At 46.6% G+C, this 24390-nt stretch overlaps 1 protein-coding gene across 2 annotated transcripts in view; it reads left to right on the top strand.

Annotated features, from left to right (window-relative positions):
• The window catches only part of AFG2A (AAA ATPase AFG2A), a 1612935-nt gene that overhangs the window by 1393837 nt on the left and 194708 nt on the right, over positions 1-24390 (top strand). The window contains exon 16 of one of the 2 annotated variants that reach the window (XR_014978118.1): positions 10444-10487. Coding sequence is in view for 1 of the 2 variants with exons in the window: in XM_085641546.1 (XP_085497672.1) it covers positions 10444-10608 (165 nt within the window). In the remaining variant the exon portion in view is untranslated. Of the gene's footprint in view, positions 1-10443; positions 10609-24390 lie in introns of those variants that run through there. The other variant, XM_085641546.1, reaches the window with a different exon arrangement.

The following is a 24390-nucleotide window of genomic DNA, read 5'->3' as shown; positions in this document are numbered from 1 at the left end:
AAAACAACATGAACAATAATATATAAAGAATGCAATATGTATGTGTCGGTTAGTATATAGTTACATGTACCCATTCAGTGGTACAGTTAGCACGTGTGTCCTAGATGAATGCCCCTGTTTATAACACATACATCACAGCGTGGGTTCGAATGCTAAAACTAAATATTTACGTTTGACTTTGTGTTTTTTTCTAGTTTTTTTTTGCATTGCAGTATTATTATTCCTGTATACACTTGTTCATCTGCTTTACTTTACATTGAGGTAGTCCGTTTGTCTTATTTTGTCTTTCTTTTTTAACCAAAAAAGCAAAGCCCCGAGCAAATGTATATCAGACAAAGAACCACCAAGTCCCCGGTAGGTTTCCAGGGAATTCCCCGTCGCCAGCGGCAGCCGGTCTGCCCGTGGCCGGCGCAGCACCTCCACGGCGTTTGGCACGGAGGAGGCTTTGTCTCCGTTGTTTATCACTCTAGCAGGTGTCGAGCGCCTTGACTAATACAGCCCGAGGGCTCATTTTAGTTCGGGAATTAGTCTCTCCCACACAAGCACACGCCACAAGTCGCGCTCTTAGATGCCCTTGCCAAACATCTCCCTCTTGAATCATTGTTTACGCGTCAGCACATTTTTCACGGATTAGATTTCAAGCAAACCACGTTTTTCATTCAGTGAGTAGATATTTATGTTGAGTTCTGTGTGTTTGTTTCTTGTATCGGGCACCCCCTGAACGGAATCATCTTCGTGCTCTGTCCTCGGAGGACAAACACAGGGGCAGAGGCAGAGCATGGAAAGGAGATTCGGGGGTGGAAGCTAAAAACCTATACTGTGTCAGTACTTTTGAATTATTTTGATATGTTCTGCCTTCAGAAAATTGGCAGCCAGAAGTGGTAATGCTTTCTATTAACGTGAGGTTTCTCATTTTATGAATGCTGCTGTGCAGACACTGTCAATTTCACTTGCATAACCTAAGCCCTCACACAAACACAAACTACTGTGTAGCACTGTTTTTAGTCATGTGCCATGGCCAGGATTACACTTCAGGACTGCAGGTCCCAAGGTCAAAAAATGACGTTTGAATATAGTAATGATCGCTGCTGTTATTTGAGGTGCGAGTTTGGATGTATTTGACCTTTTTCAAACTTTACTGTCCGACCATAGAAAAGGTGCTCTACAATATTTGTCCGAGTGTTTTTTTCTTTAAAGAAAAAAAAAATAGTAAGATAGATGTTAGTATATGGGTCTGAGATGCGAGGCTGTCTTGCTGGGAGATCTGGACTGAAATATAAAAAGCACTAATTGCATTTATTTACACCCAAGAAGAGGCGTTGTGTGTTTTTGTTCTGCTCTCCAATTCCCACAATACTCCCTACAAGAACATGAGCTAAATACACCGAGGACCTCTGGCATGTCTTTGCTCTCACCTACCAGATTGTGCAAGTGTCTGGCTGAATATAAGACCTATTGTGGACTTACCCTGGGTTTACAGCTTGCTCATTGCATTCAATTCATTGGCTTTATTGTCACTCTCATTTGCTTGCTTGTTATTCGTTGGCTTGCCTTCCTCTTCTTCTGTTTGCCCTGTCCCTGGAGTATTGCCTTTTTACCATCCTTAAGCACGCCAAAAGATTTCATGTTTTCCAGCCTTTTCCCTCGCATGCTTCTCCACCCTGTTATATACACTCCCAGTGCTATACGTTCCTCTCTCCCTCGTGTACTTCTCATTCTTTCCCTTGTGTGCTTGCCCCCAATTGCTTGTTGCTCTCTCCCTTGTGTGCTGCTGTTCTCCTGCTCCATCTGGATTTATTTTTTATTTTATCTTCCCCCATCCACTTCCTGTTGTTTCCCCCACCTGTGCCTCCGTGGCTCCTCCACCTGCTGTCCCCATATTTATTCATATTTAAATTTTTTACTGAGGACTAGGCAGATAGTTGCTGTCAAAACTTCTGCTTCCCAAAAAAAAATGCTTTCATGCTTGAGAAATTTCTTGTTTATTTATTTACTGATCTATCTTGGATCGGTAAGTTAAAACAAATGTCACCTACCTCATTTAGTAAGGGCGCATATACTTAGTGACGCATGAGCATGCATGTGTACGTATATGTCATCACCACAGTGAAATTAATCAGCGCTAGTAGAGCCAAAAGGCGAGACCCATTGGCTTTGACAATGCTTGTTAATGCACCTGTCCATCAGAGCTAATATACTTTAGCATCGTACATCTGTGAACTGTTAAGTAGCTGAGCAAACACTGCCTTTCTCTTCTTTTGTTTGCCCCACCCCTGGAGCACAAACTCTTTACCATTCCTAAGCATTTAATATTTTTCTGAGGGCCAGACAGAAAATTGCAGTGTCAACAGATCCAAAAGGCGAGACCCACTGACTTTGCCAATGTTTATTACAGCTTGTACCTCTCCATCAAAGCCAATATACTTTGACATCGTACATCTGTGGACCTCAAAGTAGCTGACCAAAAATTCCACAAATAAAAACTTCTTGGGCAGAGAGTCTGAGGCAAACATTTAAAATCTAGAGAACTTCTCTGCAGCAGTTTGTTTCCAAGCCATTAGCAAGGTATTAATGTGTATTCTCCTACCCTATGGTGTGAGGGAAGTCAGAAGCTGGCCAAAACAAACACTTCAAAAAGTTCAGAGGGGCACATGTCTGTGCCTTTAGAGTTGCTTACGTCTGGTCAATGCCAAACACAGACATAGTCAACCTGACTCCGAGACCACAGCCTAAACCAAGAGTTCACGTCTGAGGTTACAGGAGGTGACACCCTTAAAATAATTGCACCTGTCTGTGTTACTGTCTTTCCCAGCAGACAGTACTGCTTGCCGTTGGTATGAGAAAGGGGGTGCTTTGTATTTCTCTTGCAGTACTTAGCACCGTGCCTTCATGTTTCCCTTCTCACTGTGCTGGCTGGTGCTTGTTTCCAGTCCAGGGAGGACCGGGCCTGGCAGTTGGGGCTGGACTGTTCCCATTGGGGCGCAGGGTCAAGACTTATTTGCATATGGCTGGGTCCAAACTGAAATGGCATGGTGAGCAAAAAACGATGGATTTAGGCCCAGATCTCTATACTGGGGTGAATGTATGACATTGTTTTGCATTCTGTCCATCAATTCTTATTTTTGCATTTATAAGCTGGGCAGACTGCATGTTCCTAGCAATAATGCGCTGTGTATCTTAGTGTCTGCAGACAGTTGGGTTGATGGACGATTCGCCACACCTTAGCCCTGAATAGAAATTTTGGGTAAGCATAACTACTTGTGGCAGAATTTGTTATATACTCGCTATGTTCCAGCACTGGAGAGTGGTGAACTGAGAGCAAGCCGAATGTCAGAGGGCAACACGAGTTGTCCCATACCGCAGTGCCTCATATTGCCATCAGAGCCCATGGAATCAGATTGTGTTGTCAGAGAGTCAAGAGTAGTGGTTTACAAGAGTTGAGTGAGAGACAGAGACGGACGGCAGTACACCTGTGCCGCTCTCTGACATTAAGAGTCAGGGAGTTCAAGGGACCTAGACAAAACTTTGAGAGCCAGAGAAGGGGGATCCATAGCCTGACAGCAGAAGATGAGGGCAGCTGGATTATGAACCAAGGGTGAGTAAGAAGGAAAACATGGCGTCTTATCCAGAGGATCAGATCACTACAATCGCTGTAAGCTTTACTAATGTCTTATAGGAGAAAACAGAGAAGAGAATGAAAGTAATCAGTCTTGAATAAATGGAAAGGAGTACCATATTAATCTGGTAAAAGCAGCTTTGTTTATAACAAATAGTTTGGTAAGAAGATTACCACTTTTAGGCCAAGGAGTGCTCCATGACCATGAACTAAAATCTAAACAACTGGTCTGTTGACTCAGTGGAGCACCCACACCAAGAAGACCAGTCTCACCAGCAGTGCCCTGAGAAGGTTGGTAGGATCTTGATTCAATGCCCTCTGCCAGAGTTCTGGTTTTGAGGTTGTGTCACTTGTGATGCCTCCAAATGATGTCTGTGATTTCCGATTGTAACTCTCTCTGTGCTTCCATTAAGGGCTAGTTGTGCAAACAACTAAAAGATTTTTTTTTTCATAACTGTTGTTTCTTAATTTCCTGAGCATTTCTTTTGTGGGAGGTCAACATTTATGATAACATTGTAATAACTAATAATGTATTGCTACAGCTCTAAATCATATAGTTTTTGAAGTCCTCATTACATATCTTACAATTACCCAGTTCAGATTAATTCTATGTGTGTAGCAAGGGAGGATAAGATGCTGAGTTGACGTGCTGAGATTTGAACGAGAGACATACAATTTCTATATAGGTCTCTTCAACATGTAAAACTTCCTCCTCTCCCCGAGCCCTCTTACTAAGCTGTGTTTGTTGGTTTGATGTAAGTAAACCTGCATTGTTTTCTTGGCGCTATAATGTCAGGTCTCCTAATGCTCCAATGGTTCCAGCCTCCCAGGGAAATGGCCAATGGGATAAATAGCCAATCTGGCCCTGCCTGACACCCTTGCCAGGAGCCTCAAAAATATGAAAACTTTGCGAGTCACTGCAAGAGAATTTCACTCCTTAAGATAGGCTGTTTCTCTAACAAGGCACTTCTCTGGCTGCATGACAACCCGTTATTCTCGGGAAGCCAGAGGAGGATTTCCCCTCAAGAGAAAGGATGTGGACTCTTCCAGCTTTGTATGAAAGATTTGGCTGGGAACCACCAACATTCATTGCAAAGGAACCCGTAAATTTGCAGAACTATGCCATGTCTTGCTTGCAACACACTGATCTTATATAATATTTTAAAAGCTGAAGGTTTGTCTGAAAACATTTGAGTTGCTGTTTTAGAATTTAATTTAAAATGCGGGAGGTTCCCACCACCTTGAAAAGCTGGTTTTGGATGGAGTATAGCTTCTAGAACGAAGTTTAGGTGCACTGAGCCCATTCACGTCATGTATCTTGACAACAGGACATCTCTTACCAGTCAGGCTGCTTTTTTCCACCATAACAGTCTTTTTAAGGAAACACTCGGAAGGGTGTTCACCTGATCACTGCTTTTCAGGAAGGAAGGCCCTTTCCGACAATTTTATCAGCACAACTTTCGCTTCGGCGACCAGGCTGGGAAAGCGTTGTTGGCTGACGGCCCTGGGCAGTGTTTCAGTACAGTAAAGTCTCTTGATTCCAGGACCTGCTGCTATGGAGGTAGAAGAGTGCAACAGTTTTCCATGTTGCTTTTGTTTTTTGGTATGTGGGAATCATGAAGGTTTTAATGTTAGAAACCATCTTAACCAAGCTTTATGACTGGGTTAAAGTGCTGTTGTTTCGACCGAGCGGTAGTGGTAAGGCGTTTTCATGTGAAGACAACAAACATAAATAGAACCTGTAAGGGACAGCATTCATGATGATGAGTAGTTTCGCCAGGTGTTTCTCAGTAGTATATTCTCTAAATAAGTGCTGTTTAATCAGCGGCAATTCACATTTTACATGATCAACATTGATCTCTGGCTAAAATTGTTTCTAGCTATTTGTCAATTAAGGGACCATATTAGGCACCTCACAGTAATCAGATACATAGTGTTGTAGTCATGGAAGACGGCTGATCCTGGTTTGGTTGTAATAGCTTTGTGTGCTTTGGAGACATTGGACAGAGAACTCTCAGGGATTCCACTGCAACGGGACTTCCTGAACACAGCTTATTCTAGCCAAGGGGTAACATGGATCATAGGTAGGGGGGTTTTAGAGCTTCGCTTCCCACTGGCAGCACCACCAAATTCTCTCAGGTCAGGGACGAGGGCCAAATAAGGCTCGAGGCCTAGTTTGAGGGCAACAGAGACATATAATTTCACATATCGCTGATCTGCCCACTGAATTTCAGAGTCAGAGTGAATGTGATACAGATGTGGTGCAAGTCAAATACTCCCTTTGGCCAGCTCCTCTTCTTCCAGACAGCTAGGCTGGATCTCCTTCAGCCAATGTACTTCTGTAGAGAGGTTATCACCAGAGCTTCCAGTACTTCTCTTTCCCAGCAAAGGCAGGGTCTGCTTCTTGTGGCTGGTCAACAGCATTTCCAGCAGGATTCTTTGTATTTTAGGTTATTTTCCTGTAGGAAAGTAGAATCTGCTTTTATGGTTACCCCCAGTTTTTGCCTAGTGCTAAGCTGTTATTGACTAGTCTGACTGGGATGTTGCTAATCCAGATTCCAGTCCCTCTGCTTTCTCCCTTAAATTGCTGTGGTTAGTACTTAGGTACATTCCAGATTGGATACTGGGGTACCCTTATCAGTCCCTAATATATGGTACTAAGGTACCCAGGGCATAGGTACCCCAGAGGTCTCCCATGGGCTGAAGCATGCATTATGCCACCCATGGGAGACCATTCAAAATATAACTATAGACCTGCCATTGCAGCCTGTATAAGCTGATGCTAGCACCACTTACAAAAGATATAGGTTCCCTATATCTAGGGCCACTGCACTTAAAAACTATAAGTCACCCCTATAGCAGGCCTTTACAATCCTGAAGGCAGGGTGCTTGGTTCTAAGTATGAGGGTGCCCCTGCATGAGCAGGACACCCCTACAGCCTACGGAGTCCATTCTCCCGGGTTATAAGTGAAGCAGCCATATACCATATAGAGGGGCACCTCGTAATTACCGATGAACATCTTGAAATTGACTGCAACGAATCCTATCATGTTTGGTATTAAACATGTTGGAACATACCCCCACACTGTAAACAGTGTGAGAAGTATGATTACAAGCACTGGAAGAGCCCTCCGTTAGGCTCTCAGTGTTCCCGGTGCCAGCCTTCTAGACCTGGACAGCACAAAATGATTGCTGCCGACCAGAGACACGATTCTGCCCTCCTGCTGTTGAGCCAAGCTTGAGCAAGGGAAGGCAGAACAATAGGCATCCTGTCACAGGGAGGTGTGACCACCTTTCAGACAGGATTTAGTTTATGGGGACTGGGTGGGTGCGCTTGCCAGCGCCACTAAGTCTGCATGAGGGGCACATTTGGTGCATCCTTGCATAGTCCAGTTCAAACCAGCTCTGGGTGCCGTTGACTCCCGCTCTGGCACGAAACTGGACAAAGGACATGGGAGTAACCTCCCCCCTGTCCAGACCCTCCCCTGGGAGGGTCCTCTGAAACGTCCCAACCCTTTCCTTTGGGTACTTAAGGGCTTACCTGGGTGTAGGTCCCTAGATTCGTCGTGGGACAAGATTCAATTCAGATACCACTTCTCCTTCTACCGTCTGGGCACTCTGGACTTCGCTAGACTTCGTTTGCGCTCGACTTCGTCTCCCTTCCAGTCTGCTCTCATCATCTGTGCCTGTGCACAATACAGGAACCTTCAAAGGCCTGTGGGCATCAAAGACACCTGAAGGAATCTTCCTTGAAGTGAAGGAGTCACTTAGGTGCATTCGCAGACCCCGCAACTAAGCTGACCGGTCTGATCCTGAGCTCTTACGGACTCTGAAAGGTTCTGCAACACAGGTGGTGGTTCTCCACAGCTCTCAAGGCCTGCCCTTTCTTTCACCAAGCTTGAGGCCAGTATCCCTCGTGGGAGCCACAGGAACCGAACCCCTGTGCACCGCGTCGACTTACAGTTGCAAAGGCTTGTTGGCTTCCTTCCACCAAGATCTTCAGGCTCCAAGTAGCCCCAACCTCAAGCACCTCCAGTGACCAAAGTCTTCGTCCACATCGCATCGTTTGCACTGTGGTCTGCATCTTTTGGTGAGCTACTCGAGGTCCTCTTGCAACTCCAGTACCTATGGCCTATAGATCCTGTTGAGGGTCATCTTTGCTATTTTTGGGCTCCCCTGTTTGCTCAGGGCCTTCCCTGACTCCCCTGCTTGAGGTGAGACCCTGGACCTTTCTGGTCCCGGCATTGCACATTCTTCGACTTCTGCGTTGGTTGCATTTGCCAAGGCTTGTTGGTGCTCCCGCCAAACACCGACCCCATAGCACTCGACTTCTGATGTGGGACAGCTCGTGTTTGGCTCCTGGTCTTCATCGGCGCCGCCTCGTCCTCACAGCTGCAGAGTCAGGGTCATCATCAACTCTCCTGCAACTCCCGAGATTGGTGGGCATTCATCTTCCAGATCTCCTGGTCAATCCTGAGTTACATAGACTCTGTCCCCTCTGCTTGCAGGTACCGCTCAACTCAAATCCGCCTTCGGAATCCACCAGACACTTTCTCCTTCTTCAGCAGTGGCACTTTCCTGAAGTTCTCCATTGGGTTCTACAGTAGTTTCCGACACCACTTCACACCTATGCACCCGGCTTCCCTGGTGTAGGTAACGTGGGTACAAGGGTATCCACAGGTGGGGTGGCTCTCCAACCTTCTGTTTTCCACAGGGTTTCTTCAGGGTCCACTGGTAAGGGTTCTTAATCTTTAAAATTCCAACCTGACTTACATGTTGATTTGTAAGGAGCACACTGTCTTGTTCCCACATTGCACACGCTCTCCGTGGGGTTCCTAGTCACTCACCTTGGATGGTTTCTTGGGTCTTCAGCACTTCTACGTCCTCCCGACATTGTTTTGACCCGAGTCGTGGTTCTTATACAACTTTCTTAGTATATGGTTTGATCCCCCACTGAGGTCCACTGTGTATTCCGTGCTATGTACTGGATTTCTTTGCGTATTGAGTGTATTGTGCACATCTCCGGGTAGAAGATATTTGTATGTGTTAGAGAGTAATATATAATAAATACACATTTTTATAAATACCTTATGTGGCTCCTTTCACTCAATCAATACATACAAGATTGCATTCTGGTAAAACAAGCTGCTTAACACTCCTTCTGGACTAAGCCTGAAGGCTGCTCTTCACAGCTACCACTTAGAGAGCTTTCTAAGGTTGTCTAAGACCTTTTAACACCTTCGACGCTTGTGACGGAGCGGTTCCTTCACGTGCGTCGGTTGCGCTGTGCGCATGACGGAACCGCTCCGTCATGGCCCCGCCCGCGCACGGAATCTTCAGCGCGGCGCGGAAATCCGCGCCGCGCTGAACGGGTTAAATCACCATAAGGGTTGTCTGGGGTTGTGCAGGGTGCCCACTTACATAAGTGGACATCATATACCAGGCCAGCTTCTCACAGTTCCCTAACCAGCTCAGCATATCAGACGTTTGACAAGCCTTTCTCCAACACCCTGCTAGGTGTTGCTTGTCCACTGATCTGTGAGAAAGTCCTGGAACGCTGCCCCATACTTACACTCAAGTTGCAGACAGAAACTGTGTATTCCTATACCCAACTTTGGGACTGGTTTCAGACAGTTCTAGTCCTTTTGTGTACTCATTCTGGACTCATCTTTCAGTGTTACTAGTAAGAATGCATGGATCTGGGAGCTCCTTGTTTGGGCAACCCAAAACAAAAGCACAAAAGAGGGAGATGCTACCTCAGGCAGTTGTGTCACATCCTACTGGGGATGACGCCCCTGGGGAGAAATGGAGTAGGAAGGGGACAGTGACTGTCCAGACATCTGTTGTTTAACTTCCACTCCCTGGAGTCTATTTAATTTCAAAGGACCTCAGAAATGCTTTGGAGGAGAACTGCAGTTCACATCACTGTTTGACAATCTCCCTCCAAGCATTATCTTGTGAACCATCCACACCCACAGGGGATGCAACATGGATTATTATGCTTAAACAATCAAGCATAGCACAGATGCTTCATACTCGCCCTGCTACGAATGCACAGTGTAAACATACATGCGACATTCATGTCTCTCAAGGATGGAGTGAAAGACCCTATTGGCAGATCATTTTAAACCAGAGACGCCAAAAGGTAACTCTCCCTGTGCAGGTAATGGGTAACTAGTGGCCTATCCTGCAGCCCTCAAGTGCCTTGTGAGCTGAAAGTAGTCCCACTCATGAAAGGATGGCTATGATTCAAGTGCCTGTAGAACACAGAGGCAAGTTCTGGGTCTCAGTTAATTTCCATTCTGGCCTTTTCATGATTGATGTATGTGGTAAGACCAAAAATAAACAGAGACTTTCTATGGGAAACTCAGAGCAGGCATCCATGCTCTACCAACCCATGCAGGAGAAACTTTCTATCCCAAGTGATTGGGCGACATCATTCAGTAGCTTATTTCATGTTATCCCCAACTGAGAGGATGTCGCCTTCTCCCAAGTATGAACTGAAACAGCTGACCTGGAAGTCGGACTAGACATCTGTAGAAATATTAAGGGTTTCATAGATATGTGTGTACTAAGTGTCAGCGATTTAAATTCATGTTTATATTAATGATTTTGTTTGCTATGCTCCTTTATCTTGAGCACTTAGCAAAATGTTTTACAGACTTTTTGACATTTCCCTAGAAAATGGAAGAGAGGCTTTATTATGAATTTTAACATAATACATTAGTTCAGTATATGCTGCCCTTAGAAGCATGTGAAGCCTCCTATTGTTCATTTTGACCCCATGTGGGCTGTATGCTTTTTGACATGTAATGCTGTTGTTTCAGGCCTTGATGCGCCCTGGGCGAATTGACAGAATCATCTACGTGCCACTACCCGACGAACCCACCAGAAGAGAGATTTTTAGCCTTCAGTTTCGCTCGATGCCCATAAGCGGTGACATTTCACTGGATGAACTTGTGATGAAGACTGACAAGTATTCAGGAGCAGAGGTAAGGAATTTCTGTGCTGTAAAGGGAATTGTCGCATTAGGTTCAACAATGTTAGTAGAATATTAAACAGGGGCTTGAAGGGTGTAATCTTTTTGTTATCTTGAAGTGTAGTGTCAGATGGGAAGGACTTCCATGACATCTGTAGTCTCACTCGTAGACATCCTCTTCTATGGCTTACTGCTTCCCTGAGCTCCTGTCCTACCTCTGCAAAAGGTAGAACGAAGGATCTCTGCTACAGACGGACTAAAGTTCTTTTTGCTATCACTCACCTGCTACTTGGCCAGCATATCACAGCATTTTGCCCTTAGGGAGACAGTGGCAAGCAGTCTCTTTCACTAAGCCATCTCTGTCCTAGGGTGCTGGGCTGAGCTGAGCATTCTCAGAGGAGAACTCCTCCCGGTAATGGCCATTGGTGAGAGGGTGTGAGGCGTATGATGGAAAAAATATCTGATTTGAGGTAAAATCATGATGAATACAGGTGCCATATTAAAAGGAATTCTGAATTGTGTTGTGATTTTTTAACTGACTATTGTGCATTTGTAGATTCATAAACTCATTTAATTTCTTTGACAACTATAGAGGAATTATTACTTTCTGTTGCTTGTGTGTGTGTGTGTGTGTGTGTGTGTGCGTGTGTGTGTGTGTGTGTATATATATATCTTCACTGAAAAAAACATAGGTTTCAGGGACGTTATAGTTAGTTGGACATTTCACTCGTACAAAACCAGAGAAACTCGGCCATTATAGTTAGTTGGACTAACTATAACGCGCGCCCCCGCAATGCACTGCTGATAACGTCACATATTGCATCACTCATGACATGGTCAGTGATGACATCTCAAATGACATCACTCATGACATCATCCAGAGACTGGGTGATTTTTAAAAGATAAAGAATGTTTTATATAGATATGCAAAGGTGTATTGAAGAATGAGTGGGTGTATGAGTGTTTGAATGGATGATTTAGTGGGTGTGTGACTAAGTGAGTGATTAAATTTGTCTTAGTGACTGCATGGGTGAATGACTAATCTGTGTGAATGTCTATCAGTCTGTCAGTTGGTGTGTATGTGGCTGCATGGGTTGGTGAGTAGCTACATGAGTGTCTATATGGGTTAATGATTGGTAATCTGAGTACCTGTATGGGTGCCTGAGCTTCTGTGTGGGTGGGGGCAGTGTAACTCCCTGCATGGATGTGTAAGTGGGTGATTTATTGGGTGTATGGGTTCATGAGTGCGTCTGCGAGGGGCTGTATGGGTGAGTGAGTGTGCGTGTGGCTGTGTCGGTGAGTGAATGGATGTCTCAGTGGTATATGTGTGAGTAACTACATATGTGAAAGGCAGTATATGTGAATGTTAGAGTATATAACTAACTATATGTGAGAGAGTGATTGTGAGAGTGGCTGTATGCATGAGTGTGTGCTTGTGTCAGTGATTGTAGAAGAGTAAGTATGTGTCAGTATCGGTATGAATAAGTGAGGTGGTGTGTGTATAAGTGAGTAAAAGGCAGTGTTATTGATTATTTTTAGTGACTGACTAGGTGTGTGAGTAACTCTATGGGTGAGTGACAGTATGTGAGTGTCTGTATGAGTGCATATATCAGAGGCTGTATTGATGAGTGACTGCGTGTATGAGTGACTGTATTGGTGAGTGAGTGGATGTGTGTAGACCTATGAATCAGTGAGTGGGTATGTACTAACTGGTATTGGTGTGTCTATGGTTTCGAGAATGGTAGTCTGCATTTTAGAGTGGGTGTATGAAAGGTTATTTTAGGGTGCATCAAATATTAACTGGATGATGTCATCAGTGATGTCACTGACCATGTCATGAGTGATGTAATATGTGACGTCCTCAGCAGTGCATTGCAGGGCGCGAGTTATAGTTAGCTCAACTAACTATAACGGCTGAAATTCTCTGGTTTTGTACGAGTGAAATGTCCAACTAACTATAACGTCCCTGAAACCTATGTTTTTTTCAGTCAATTTCTATGTTTTTTTAAATGCAAATTACTAACTATAACGTCCCTGAAGCCTATGGTTTTTTCAGTTAATTTCGAAGGTTTTTTAAATACTAATTTAGTAGTTGCGTTTGCAGAAAGGGGGCTGGGCCTCCAACCAGCGCTCAGGAATTCCGCTTCGTAGGACCTACTGGAGGTACCAGGAGGGCGTCTTGGCCCCCAAAGTCCATCAGGAGTAAAGTGGACTTCATCCCCCGACCCGTAGTATGCCAGGAGGCTTGTTCACAGAGTGGTGGAGAAAGTGGGGTGTGGCCTCCGAAGACCTCTTAGCAATACCACTGTGTGAGACTTACTGGAGGTAACAGGAGGGGTAGTTGGCCACCAAGGACAACCTTGGGGGTCAACTACCACTCCTATTACCTCCAGTAAGTCCCACACAGCAGCATTGGTAAGTTCTCAAAGCAGGCCATGCCCCCTTTGCCCACCACTCTGCAAACGCGCTCTCTGGTGGGCTCTTGGATGGGGATTAAAGTCCCTTTTGCTGCTGGGGGTTGTTAGGGGCCGACTAGCCTACCTGACACCTCCATTAAGCCCCAGATAGTGGGATTGCTGAGATGTGGGCACAGGCCACGCCCCCTTTCTCAACCACTCTGAAAACGCGTCTCCTGGTGCGCTCTTGGTTGGGAGATGAAGTCCTGTTGCCTCCTGAGAGTCCCTGGGGGCCAACTAGCCCTACTGTTATCTCTAGTAAGCCCCACACAGCTGGATTGCTGAGGGTGGTCCGAGGCCACATCCCCTTTTTACACCACTCTGCAAACGCGCCTCCTGGCGCACTGCTACTCGGGGGATGAAGTCCTGTGGTTCTCAGGACACAAGAGGACCTCATCGCCCCACTAGCAATGTGCTAAGAGGCGCGTTTGCAGAGTGGTGTAAAAAGGGACGTGGCCTCGGACCAACTCTAAGCAATCCCACTGTGTGTGGCTTACTGGAGGTACCTGGTGAGCTAGCTGGACCCTTACCATACAAGGGGACTCAATGCCCCAACCCAGAAAGCGCCAGGAGGTGCATTTGCAGAGTGGTACAGGGAGGGGGCGGGGCCTCCGGCGAGATGACGGCTTCTCTTTTCCTGTTTTTTTTCCGTTTTTTAGAAGGGGGGCTGTGTGGCCCCCCTTCCCTTAATATTTTTGGGGCCCTGGGGACCCCATCCCCCATGGCCTTAGACATTGTTTATTTTTATGTTTTTTATTAAACGGGAAGGGGCCACGCGGCCCCCCTCCTGAGGCCAATTATGGCCCGGGGACCCCATCCCCCGTGGCCTGGCCTTACGTTGGGGACCCCGGAGGAGCCCCAATGCCCCTGCAGTCCCAGCCGGCTCCCCGCCTCCTGCGGGAGTCAGTATTGCTTTTGGACAAGGGGAGCTGCTGACATGCAGCTCAGCTTGTCCAAAAGCAATCTGCTTTGCTGGTCTCGCTTCCACTAAGAAAAGTAGAAGTTTGCAATGACAGGGCGGGAGCTGTGCCTCCCTGCCATTGCAAACTGCAATGTCCCTGTGAGCACTCGGGACATTGCTGTAGCCGGCCCTGGGGGGGGTGGCGGTCCCCAGGGCCATCGAAGGCTGGTTCCGGGGGCCAGTCCACCAACCCCCCCTCTGCAGCAGCCTCCAAACCCTCCTAGTCCGACCTTTCAGGCCCATCAAACGCCAGTGGGTGGCAGGATTTACCATCACCTCCCCCACTGGCGCACCATTACGCCGGGCAGGTGGGTTTTGCAAATAGTCCGAAGGGGCTACTCCCTCCCCTTTGAGACTACCCCTCCAGCCATGCCACCGCCACACCACCGCATGTCGGAGGATCATCTGGTCCTTCTCCAGCAGGAAGTTATGGCTCTCTTGGCCAAGGGAGCCTACAAGCGCGTTCCGGTCCCAGAAGTAGGTTGTGGTTGTTACTCCCACTACTTTCTAGTTCCCAAGAAGGACAAGGGCCTGCGTCCTATCTTGGACCACAGGGACATGAATCGCTTCTTCCGGAACGGATGCATCCCTTCTAGGATGGGGCAGCCACATGGGAGAGGCGGAAATCAGAGGCCTCTGGTCTGCGGCGGAGTCCGGGCTTCACATCAACCTTCTGGAGCTCCGAGAGATTCGTCTTGCACTGAAAGCATTCCTTCCCTCTGTCCAGGGAAGAGTAGAGCAGGTGTTCACGGACAACACCACCACCATGTGGTACTGCAACAAACAGGACGGTGTGGGGTTGTGGACCCTATGTCAGGAGGCCCTCCGTCTCTGGGCATGACTGGAACATCGGGGCATATCCCTGGTTGTTCAACACCTGGCTGGTTCTCTGAACGCCAGGGCGCGCGAACTCAGCCGCAGGTGCATGATGGATCACGAATAGCGTGTTCACTCGGAGGTGGTGCCATTTTAAATCTCTCCTACCTCTCTTTTCCACAGGCTGACAAGGAAAGGTGCCAATTTCACCACGTCTACCTAGCTTTGGTGCGACGAAATCTCAGTAAAATAACTGCAACTAACCTTTCCATTGCCTTCAGCTTGTATTCAGGGCCATCTTTAAGGGTTTGGCAGCTCTAATGTGTGGCCCTCAGAAGGAACAATAAGGGAACATGTCCATTATGTTTGGTGCCTGCCATCTGCACCCTTTTCCAGCACATAAGGTAAAGGCACTCCTGTCCCTGATCAGCAGCCCATGAGGCTTAAATCAGGTGGGCGTAATGTGATGGCATTACTTAAGCATTCCTTCAAGCCCAATGGCCACATTCTGAAGTTTGGAACTCTTTGGGTGTGCTGCTTTTGGTAGGCTGCTTGCTGCTAGGGTTGTTATCTGACTGTATCTTGCTAGCACTACCACCAATTTGACCTTCAAGACCGGTGCTGAATAGTGGCCATACCTTGCCTGATAGAGTTTTGACTTATGATCCTCGTCCTTTCTGCAGTCACTTAGAAGGTATTTCCTGTCTACATTGATGAATGTCGGACTGTCTATGGTTTTCTTTAACTGCAGCAACAGTTTGGGACCAGTTATTGCATGTAGTACTGTCTGAACTTTTTTAAATTGAGAACATGTCAAATTCTCGCTGGAAGAGTTCCTCGCATTTGTCAAATCCGATTCCTAATCTCCAAGCAAAATGCTGGAGGTAGTGAGATGGATGCAGAAGCCTGCATTCTCGTGAACACAATATTTCTTCATCTGTGAAAGGGAGAAGGAGAGTTGAAGACTCATTGGCCGGATAGATGCATTGTATGATGCTCCAATAGGTCGAAAATACAGGTGTGCATTATGGCTGATATGTTTTTTCAAACAAATGTGACAACCCTAGTACTGCTATGACCCACAGATTAATAGGAGAAAAATGCAGAACTCCTTAACAAACTGAAAGTTACAGAATTTATCTACTGCATTAATTTTCTGATGGATACTTCTAACCACAGATTCGTTACACTGTGAATATTCCACAGGCGTCAGACTTAATTCACAAACTTTTAGAATAGTTCTTTTGCTCACCAATAAGTGGCTTCATGCGACTCCACACCAACCTCTTCCACCCTGGAAGTCATATATAACTTTCATCTATGGGTACTGACATCAGTGCCTTTATCTCTGTATCTTTAGATGTGGATCCAAGCCTCCCCTAGCCTTTGGCCATACTTTTCAAAAATATTTATCCAGTGTTCTAGGGAATTGGTACACCCTAAAACCACAGTGTTCAGATCATGCAGGCACTATTGCAAACAGATATGTGTGACAGGCCCTCACAAAGCCTGTCAGTGGTGCCTGGGGTCAGACCACAAGTCCACCTGTGTGAACTACACCTAGATGAATCCGATGGCCACATGGGATCACAAAGCCAAACTCTATATTGCCAAACACAAGAAGACTCCACACCGTGATGTGCCCAAAGGAAGGTCCAGTTCATGCTCCCACAGTCATTCCCCCATCATGTCGTTGTCGCTATTGGAGTCCTCGGGTGAGTTGAAAAAGAAACACAAAAAATCGAAGTGAGTAACGGCCCCTTGTCACCACTTTTGAACCCCCAGAGAGGGCGTGACGAGGAAAGCACAACTCCCTGTCTTACTCCCGATCTCCATTGGAGCTGATTACCAGTCTAGTCCCAACGCCCCCTCAATTCCCAGGACATCGCAGCAAGTAGAAGCCTTTAGGGGCTACGTTGCCCCGATTGTTGGTACTTTACTGGTTTCCTACGGTGTGTCTTCTGCCCCAAGAATCTGCAGGGAACTCTCATGCATGAGACTTCTGCCAATGGGTCTTCCTTGAGCACCGTCTGTGCCCTTTTGCCTGCATGAGGCCCAGTACCAACACCGGTGCACGCCTCAGCTCCCATACTATCCACTGCATTAGGTTAACTCGCATTGATGCCGTTGACTTTGCACGAGGAGATACATCCTATCAAATTGTCTTGAGTTGAATACACCCGATCTTGACCGAAGTCACGTCGGGTCCAACCAGCACGTAACCTCTTTCCAACCCCTCTGATTTTGATACCTTGCCCTTACAAATGGTGGGGCCCAGAGTTTGCATACTCTTTTTGGCACAGATTCTGACACCAACAATGATAATGACACATCACTGGATACTGGACCTGTGCCTCCCCAGATCCTGCTATGGAGTAAGGGGCCTCTTTTGCTGTAGTGATGTGAAGAGCAGCTGAGGTGTTATATTTTCAATTGCCAGTCATGGAAGTGAAAGTTAACGTATTAACAGAAGTCCTATAGCCTGGGTAGGCTTTCAATAAGCCACTGCTGCTATTTAATGCAGCACTTCTTCTGGAACTCTGGGCTAGTGAACCCTGCCAGTGACTAGACAGGTTGCCTGTCATCATTGTCCTGCATCTAGCGATTCTGCCTTCCTAACACAATACCCCCCTCCGGAGAGTCTAGTGGTACAGGCGTCCACTAGCAGGGTCAGCCCCAATTGCTTCCTAACCATTCCTCCCATCCGAATCTCCCAAAAGAATTTCCTCCTCTGCAAGCTTTGCTCTGAAATTAGCCAATGCCAAATGTATCCTTAGCTGTTACTCCCATGCTGTTTGGGACACAGTGACTCAAGTTATACCAGCTGTTCCAGGCAACATCCCAGTGTCTCGTACACAGCCTGTTTAGGACAGCCACAATGTGGCAACATCTGTGAAATGTTCATGGCTGCAAATTACTGGGACATGACATGGGTACCAGTGTGGCGCCACGCCTGGATGAGGCCTACTGGCTTCTCCAGGGACATTCAAGCGTCTTTAATGGACATCCCTTTTGACAGTTCTTTCCTTTCTGGTGATAAAGAGAAAACTTTGGAATGTTTATGGGAGAACAGAACCCCGGCACATCCTTGGGCTTTTCTGCTTCCACAGGCAATTCCACTGGAAAAAAAGGCCCATTTTATATCTGTACCCTCGCAACACCTTTCGGCGGCAGGACAAATTCAAGAGGCTCACCCTAGCCCAAGTCCTGTCTTCCCAGTACCCTGGTGATTGGATAGTAGTGATTAACCTGCTGGACACTTATTTTCACATCCCCGTCTTGCAGACCCACATGCACTACCTCCTATTCATGGTGGGCCAGGAGCATTTTCAGTTTGCATTGTTCCGCTTTTGTCTTATTAGTGCCTCCTCCTGTGTTCATGAAAGTGATGGTGGTGGCAACAGCACATCTGTGGAGATTCAGGGGGTGAGGGATAACAGTTTTCCCCTACCGCAAGACTGGTTGTTGAAAGTGGGCTTGCCAGATTATCCTAACCTTATTGGAGGTTGTTATTAATTAGCTGAAATCACACCTTTCCACCCGGAATGTAGAGTCCAGGACTTTCAGACTATGAAGTCAATATTTCAGCTTCTGTCCTGGATCTCGGTGCGTATGACTCTGACGCTCCTGGGATTGTTGTCTTTCTGCATCTTACTGATGTTGCATGCCAGATGGCACATGCAGGCTCTGCAATGAGATCTAAATATTCCAGTGAGTATAGCATCAGAGAAATCTGTATGATTGTGTCCATATTTCAGAGGAAACTGCAAAAGATCTTCAGTGGTGGCTGCTTGACCGCAATTGGGTCTGTGGTAGGCCCCCTCTTTATCCCACTCCAAGCTGATGGTGGTCACAGATGCATCACTGCTGTGATGAGGAGGCCATGTGGGACAAGTGGAGATCAGATGTTTTTGGTCTCCGGTGGAAACTCAACTCCATATTACCTCATTGGAATTGACAGCAATTAGTTTAGTGTTGAAGGCCTTCCTGCTTACTATCAAAGGAAGATTGGTGTAGGAGCCATGTGGATTTGTAACAAGCAAGGTAGTGTGGGGTCTTGGGCCCTGTGTCGGAAGGAGCTAATTTTTCTGAGGGTGGACTATCTGGTGGGATCTATAAACACCAGTGTGGACGAATTCATCCGAAGGTGGCCAGCAGATACATTGTAGTTGCACCCAGAAGTGGAATAGGCCCTCTTCCATAAATGAGGAGAGCTCTGGCTCAATCTTTTTGTCACCACTGAGAGTGTGTAATGTCAGCTCTTCTCTGTACTAGAGTTTCAAAAGCAGCCCTCGCTCGGAGACACCTTCTGTCTCAAATCGAGCTCATAACTCCTGTATGCCTTCCAGCCACTACCTCTCCTGTCCTGATTTCTGAAGAAGATGAGGAACAACCAGGCCCAAATTATCCTACTAGGACTTGCTTGGACCAGGAAAGTGTACCCGAAACTCCTAGGCATGAGCATCTGACGTCCGATCAAGTTACCTGTGTCTGCACACTTAGCACCTCCGTGCTTGGAGATTGAGGTGTGACAGTTGACCTCTTTCTACATACCCCTTGTGGAGGTTTGATGTCATCCTGGCGGCAAGGCGTTCTGCCACAAAATCAGTGTAACGAGGATTGGTGTGGCACCAGACACAATGACCCTTTACTGGCAAAGTTGTCTCAAGTTTTACCCATTGTGATGAGCTTTTTGAAAGGTTTTCAACATTTGTCCCCACCAAAACCCTTTGTGATGCTCCAGTGGGACTTGAATTTAGTCCTCACTCTTTTGAGGTTCGCTCCTTTTGAGCTGGTGCACAGTTCTCCCTTGAGACTTCTGACCTTAAAAGCAGTCTTTTTCATCGCCATAACATCAGCTAGATGTGTGAGCAAACTTCAGGCTCAAAGCTGAAATCAGCTTTATACCTCCTTCTTTCCTTACAAGATGGTTCTAAGGACCTGGACTGAAGTCCAGGTCCTTAGAACCATTTTGTAAGGGAAGTAGTCATTCCTTTTCATGTCGGTCAGGCTGTCAGTCGTCCTGAATTATTTGCTTTGCCGCACCCATCGAAGGAGGAAGGGAAATTCCATCGATTAGACCCCAAAAGAGCATTGAGTTTCTATATCGATCGAACCAAGGACCACCGTTTGGACGATTAGCTCTTTGTAAGGTTTTCTGGAGCAAAGAAGGGTAAAACAGTTCAAAGGTCGACCATCTCCCATTGTATTGTTCTTTGAATTAAGATATGTTAGGCTTTGGCTAAGAAGAAGCCTCCAGTAGGCTTACAAGCTCATTCCACCAGAGCCAAAGCAGCTCACACTGCATTGGCATGTGGAGTTCCTGTACTGGACATTTGTCAGGCTGCTATGTGGGTGTCGTTACACACGTTAATGAAGCACTTCTGCCTCAATAGTTGGGTCCGTTCCACGGTGCATTTTGTCTGCTCTGTCCCTGCAGGACATTTTGGTATGAGCCAGTTCACAAACTCATCACCACCACCACCTTGGGAGGTACTGCTCGGATTTCTATTCACAATGTGAGGAAGCTACTTTTTGAAGTTTCCATCAAAAGAACAAGTTACTCACCATTGGTAACAATATTTTTAGTGGATGATCCATCTAACCGCAGATACTTCAACAACCCTCCCCGCTCTGTGAACTGGACTCTTGCCCATCTAAAAAGGTCCCAATTACTTCAATCTAGAGATCTGCACGCTGGTCATACTAATTTGCCGATTGGCTCTGCGGCAGACAGTGCGTACAGCCTAGAAAGCTACTGATGTCAGCACGCATGAGTGGTACTTACATGCGGTTGTTTCACTCCAGAAGTGATAAGCAGAGCCGCATGATGCCGCTTATCGGTGTGCAGGAAAACTGCTCTAAATGTTTCAGGAACCAGTCTGACCCCTGGGGAATATTCACAAGTTAAGTAATCTGCGGTTAGATACAGTATCCATCAAAAAGATTGTTTAAAGAAGGTAAGTAACTTCTTTTTTAGGTTTACCTTAAAGCCAATAAGCGTTTGCGTGGCCCCCAGGAAAAACACCTTGAGTTTTACATTTAAGTTCTTGAATGCTTAGTGGGCCTTGATCACCTAATAATTGTACAAAAAAAGATCTATTTGCCATTGGGGACAACTAAATGTTATGGCAGACTGTAGACATGACTTATTTATTGTGAAAAGTATATGATGAAGCTAATAGGCCTCAATGGTTGTTTTGGTTTTGCACTCGGGTAAAGCCTTTCAACAAGTATTTTGATACATGGACTATCATAGATTGCTGCAGTGGGCAAGGAGTTTGGTGTTGATTACCCCCTTGCAAAATTCCTGGGGTGCAGTATTCGCACTGTGGGAATCTTTGTTAGAGGGATGTATATTTTTCTGCCACAGGAACTTTGTACATATTTGTACTTTTATAGCAGCATGCCTGGCAGTTGCCTTGTGGGAAAGGTTATGCACAGTACAGTAGGCCTGGGTTGGTTATGGTGAGAAGCCAATGAAGAAAAGCTGTAGGCTTCATTGCAATATTATATGCAAGCTGCTGTTGGAATCTATCTGTTTATTATGAAATGTTGCAATAAAGGCAGTACGCTCGACTTAATTATTGAGAAAAGGAAATGTTAGAGCTAGTAGGCCTTTAAGGGTGGCTTCTTATTACAGTGTGTTAAAAGCTGCGGACAGGAGTTTTGTTGTATGGAATCTCAGAGACTACCTTAGTATACATACACGGTTTTTGCTGTTGATTACCCCCTTTAACAAGACCTGAGGGGTAGAAGATTTGCCCGCTAGGCTAATGTAAAAATGCATTATTAAAAATGCATTCATACGTAGATATAAATAAAGGGTTTTGTCCTGGCCCCTGTTTTTCATTGGTCTGTTCAAGTGCCATTTACACTGCTGCCATGGGTCTGACAATTTTAGTCATTGATTCTCCTGTCTTGTGGATCATGGTTTTGCCTGCAAGCCTAGAAATGTAGATGCTTCAGTGCCGGGGCTGTTGGGCCAATCTGTTAGTTTTACATTTTCTCTTTTTAAGCCCCCTTTCATTTCTTTGTTTCTCTTTTTTAAATGTTAGGATTTTTTTTTAAGTGTACTATAGCTCCCCAGAAGTGCTATTGGGCTGCTCGCTTGCGATTCATTTTATTTGCATTGCACCACAAGACCACTGCTTCTAAACCAGGCAGGATCTTGGAATGATATTGTCTAAAGTGTATCCTTGTTTTACCATTTCAAGATGGCCAACAGGTTGCTTCTAAACATGGCAGCCATGTTGGAACTATAAAACAATAATACCCTCTATGTAATGCCACTGCAATACCTCCACCTGCTGTTATTTTTGTTATTTTCTTCTGCAAACACACTCCTGCCATGTTTAGGCAATAGCATGTTTCCTTTTTTCTACTTTTATTCTTTTCATTTGTCTTGCATGTGCTTATTAAGTTTGTGTTTTATTCTGAGTTAGGAAGTGGGTGAACACAAGAATGAGTCAATGGGTGGATGAAAAGATGCATGAATACAATGAGTGACATAATGCAAGTATGATATTTATTGAGTGCCTAACTTCACCAGTGACAAAAAACGCACTTTCAGTTAATAGCCAAATCTGTTGACATTGCAAATGCTTGTTTAATTTGGAGGGAACTAACGAGCATACATCGCACATGGTTGGGTGCAAGTAGCATACGACATATTAATGTGTAGTACACAACTATAGAAACCGGTTCTGCACTCGTATCTCAGTGACAGCGAACCCCACAAGCTGATATTTGAAAAGCACAATGGCAACTTTTTCCATTTTTTTTTCCAACACCCCCATCCCTTTTTACCTTAGTGCTGTGGTCTGAGCACTGTACAAATCCTATAAACAAAGGAAACTGAATAAATGAGCCCTAAAAGAAATGACTGTTTGCACACAGCACACTGCTGTTCAGCAATGTGTCCAACGACCTTGCCCCAGAGCCTGCTTTATTGAATCTGCAGCATTGAATATCTCCACTACCCGATAAATCCCACCTCCATTTCTGGGCCTGGTGGACCTCACTCTTCATTTAGCAACCCAATACTCCCATCCTGCTATGAAACCCTTAAGTGATTTCAGAAAGGATTGTCATTGCATTTATATAGCCCTTACTACCACTGACAAGGCATTGAAGCTCTGTATGATGAGTAGAACGCTACTCTGGAACCCAAGGTTAGTTGTTAATATCTGAAAGAAACACGTTAGTTATAGATTCCTTACCGTAGAATTACCCCCAGGCGTCAGACTGGATCTGGAAAGCTTTTTCGTCAGCAGTACCTCTGCGCGTCGGAAGGTGGCGTCGGTCGGCTCCGCATCCGTTGTTGGTGTCGTGGTCGCTGGGATGATGTCGCAGTAGCTACTTGGACGCCACCCTCGCGCCCTGACTTCAGTTCTTTCTATTTTCGTGCCTGCCAGCGCAGATCCGGGGAGAGCGGTACCTCCAGTCACTATTTGACTGACTTTTTCTCGACTTTTGTCGATGTCTTTTTTGAGTCTACGTCTCCTGGTGCATGACGGATGCCCGGTTTCAAGGCCTGCGGCTCCTGTCCCCAACTGATGTCGGTAACGGACCCGTACCGCGTGTTTTTCTTTTGCCTGTAGTGCAACCACAACCCCAAGTCGTGCTCCGACTGCCGGTTGATGGTGCCAAAGACTTTGCAAGAGCGGTCCCGAAAGCTGCTTGAGCGCCGGCGGTCGGCTCAGCGCCGTTCGAGGTTCCGGTCGTGAGGGAGGTCGAGGGACAGGTCGCGGAGCCATCACCACTCGTCCAAGTCATCGAAGTCTTCGCACTCGGGTCGGGTAAGTCGAAGCACAAAAGAAGTCGAAGAAGCATCGTCGCTCTTTGACTTCTCCCTGTCAATCGGCTGACGCGATGAGGGATGCAGGCGGTGCCCCTCCCGCGGCTCCGCGCGCAGAATCTGAGGAGTCGACTCTGGGCTTCCCTCCCTTTCCAGGACCCAGTGCGACTCCCGCCCAACTTCGTACTTTCTACAAAGCGATGCATGCCATCTTTGGGCGACTTGAACCTGCCGGCGTGCCTTTGGGCCCAGCTGTCTCGGTTGGGGGGGCCTGGGCCTTCTCTGCCGTGGGCTCAGGCCCCACTTGGATCCAGGACTGGATCCGGATCGGCGTCGGTTGACCTCATAGCGCCGCTTCCTCCGGCACCGACGCCGGTCATGTCACCGGCCGGTGTCGACCCTAGCCTCCATCCCGATGTGGACCCGGAGCCGGACCGGCATCGCCCGATGCCGGATCCGGCGCCGAGAGGGGTTTTTTGTTCCCCTGTTAACTCCTGGGGTCCCTTTTCGGCCAGATTGGCAACCTGAGGAGGAGGAGGAGGACTGGGAGGGGTCAGGTGACCCTCTAACTGATTAGATGGGATCTGAGCAGGACTGGAGAGAGGAACTGGGGGATGCCAGTGGTCTTGACACATCTCCTGACCTTGGCATATTGTCTCCTCCTACCGTGGCTACGGAGGAAGGAGCGTCATACGCAGTGGTGTTGCGTAGGGTGGCCGAGGCCCTCAACCTCAAGCTCCCTACGGTGGTGGTCAGGACTAA

The sequence above is a fragment of the Triturus cristatus genome, chromosome 2_2, assembly GCF_964204655.1.
Source record: "Triturus cristatus chromosome 2_2, aTriCri1.1, whole genome shotgun sequence".
Classification (NCBI taxonomy): domain Eukaryota; kingdom Metazoa; phylum Chordata; class Amphibia; order Caudata; family Salamandridae; genus Triturus; species Triturus cristatus.
Note: the sequence above shows the minus strand (reverse complement) of the source record. Positions and strands in the feature narration are given on the sequence as shown.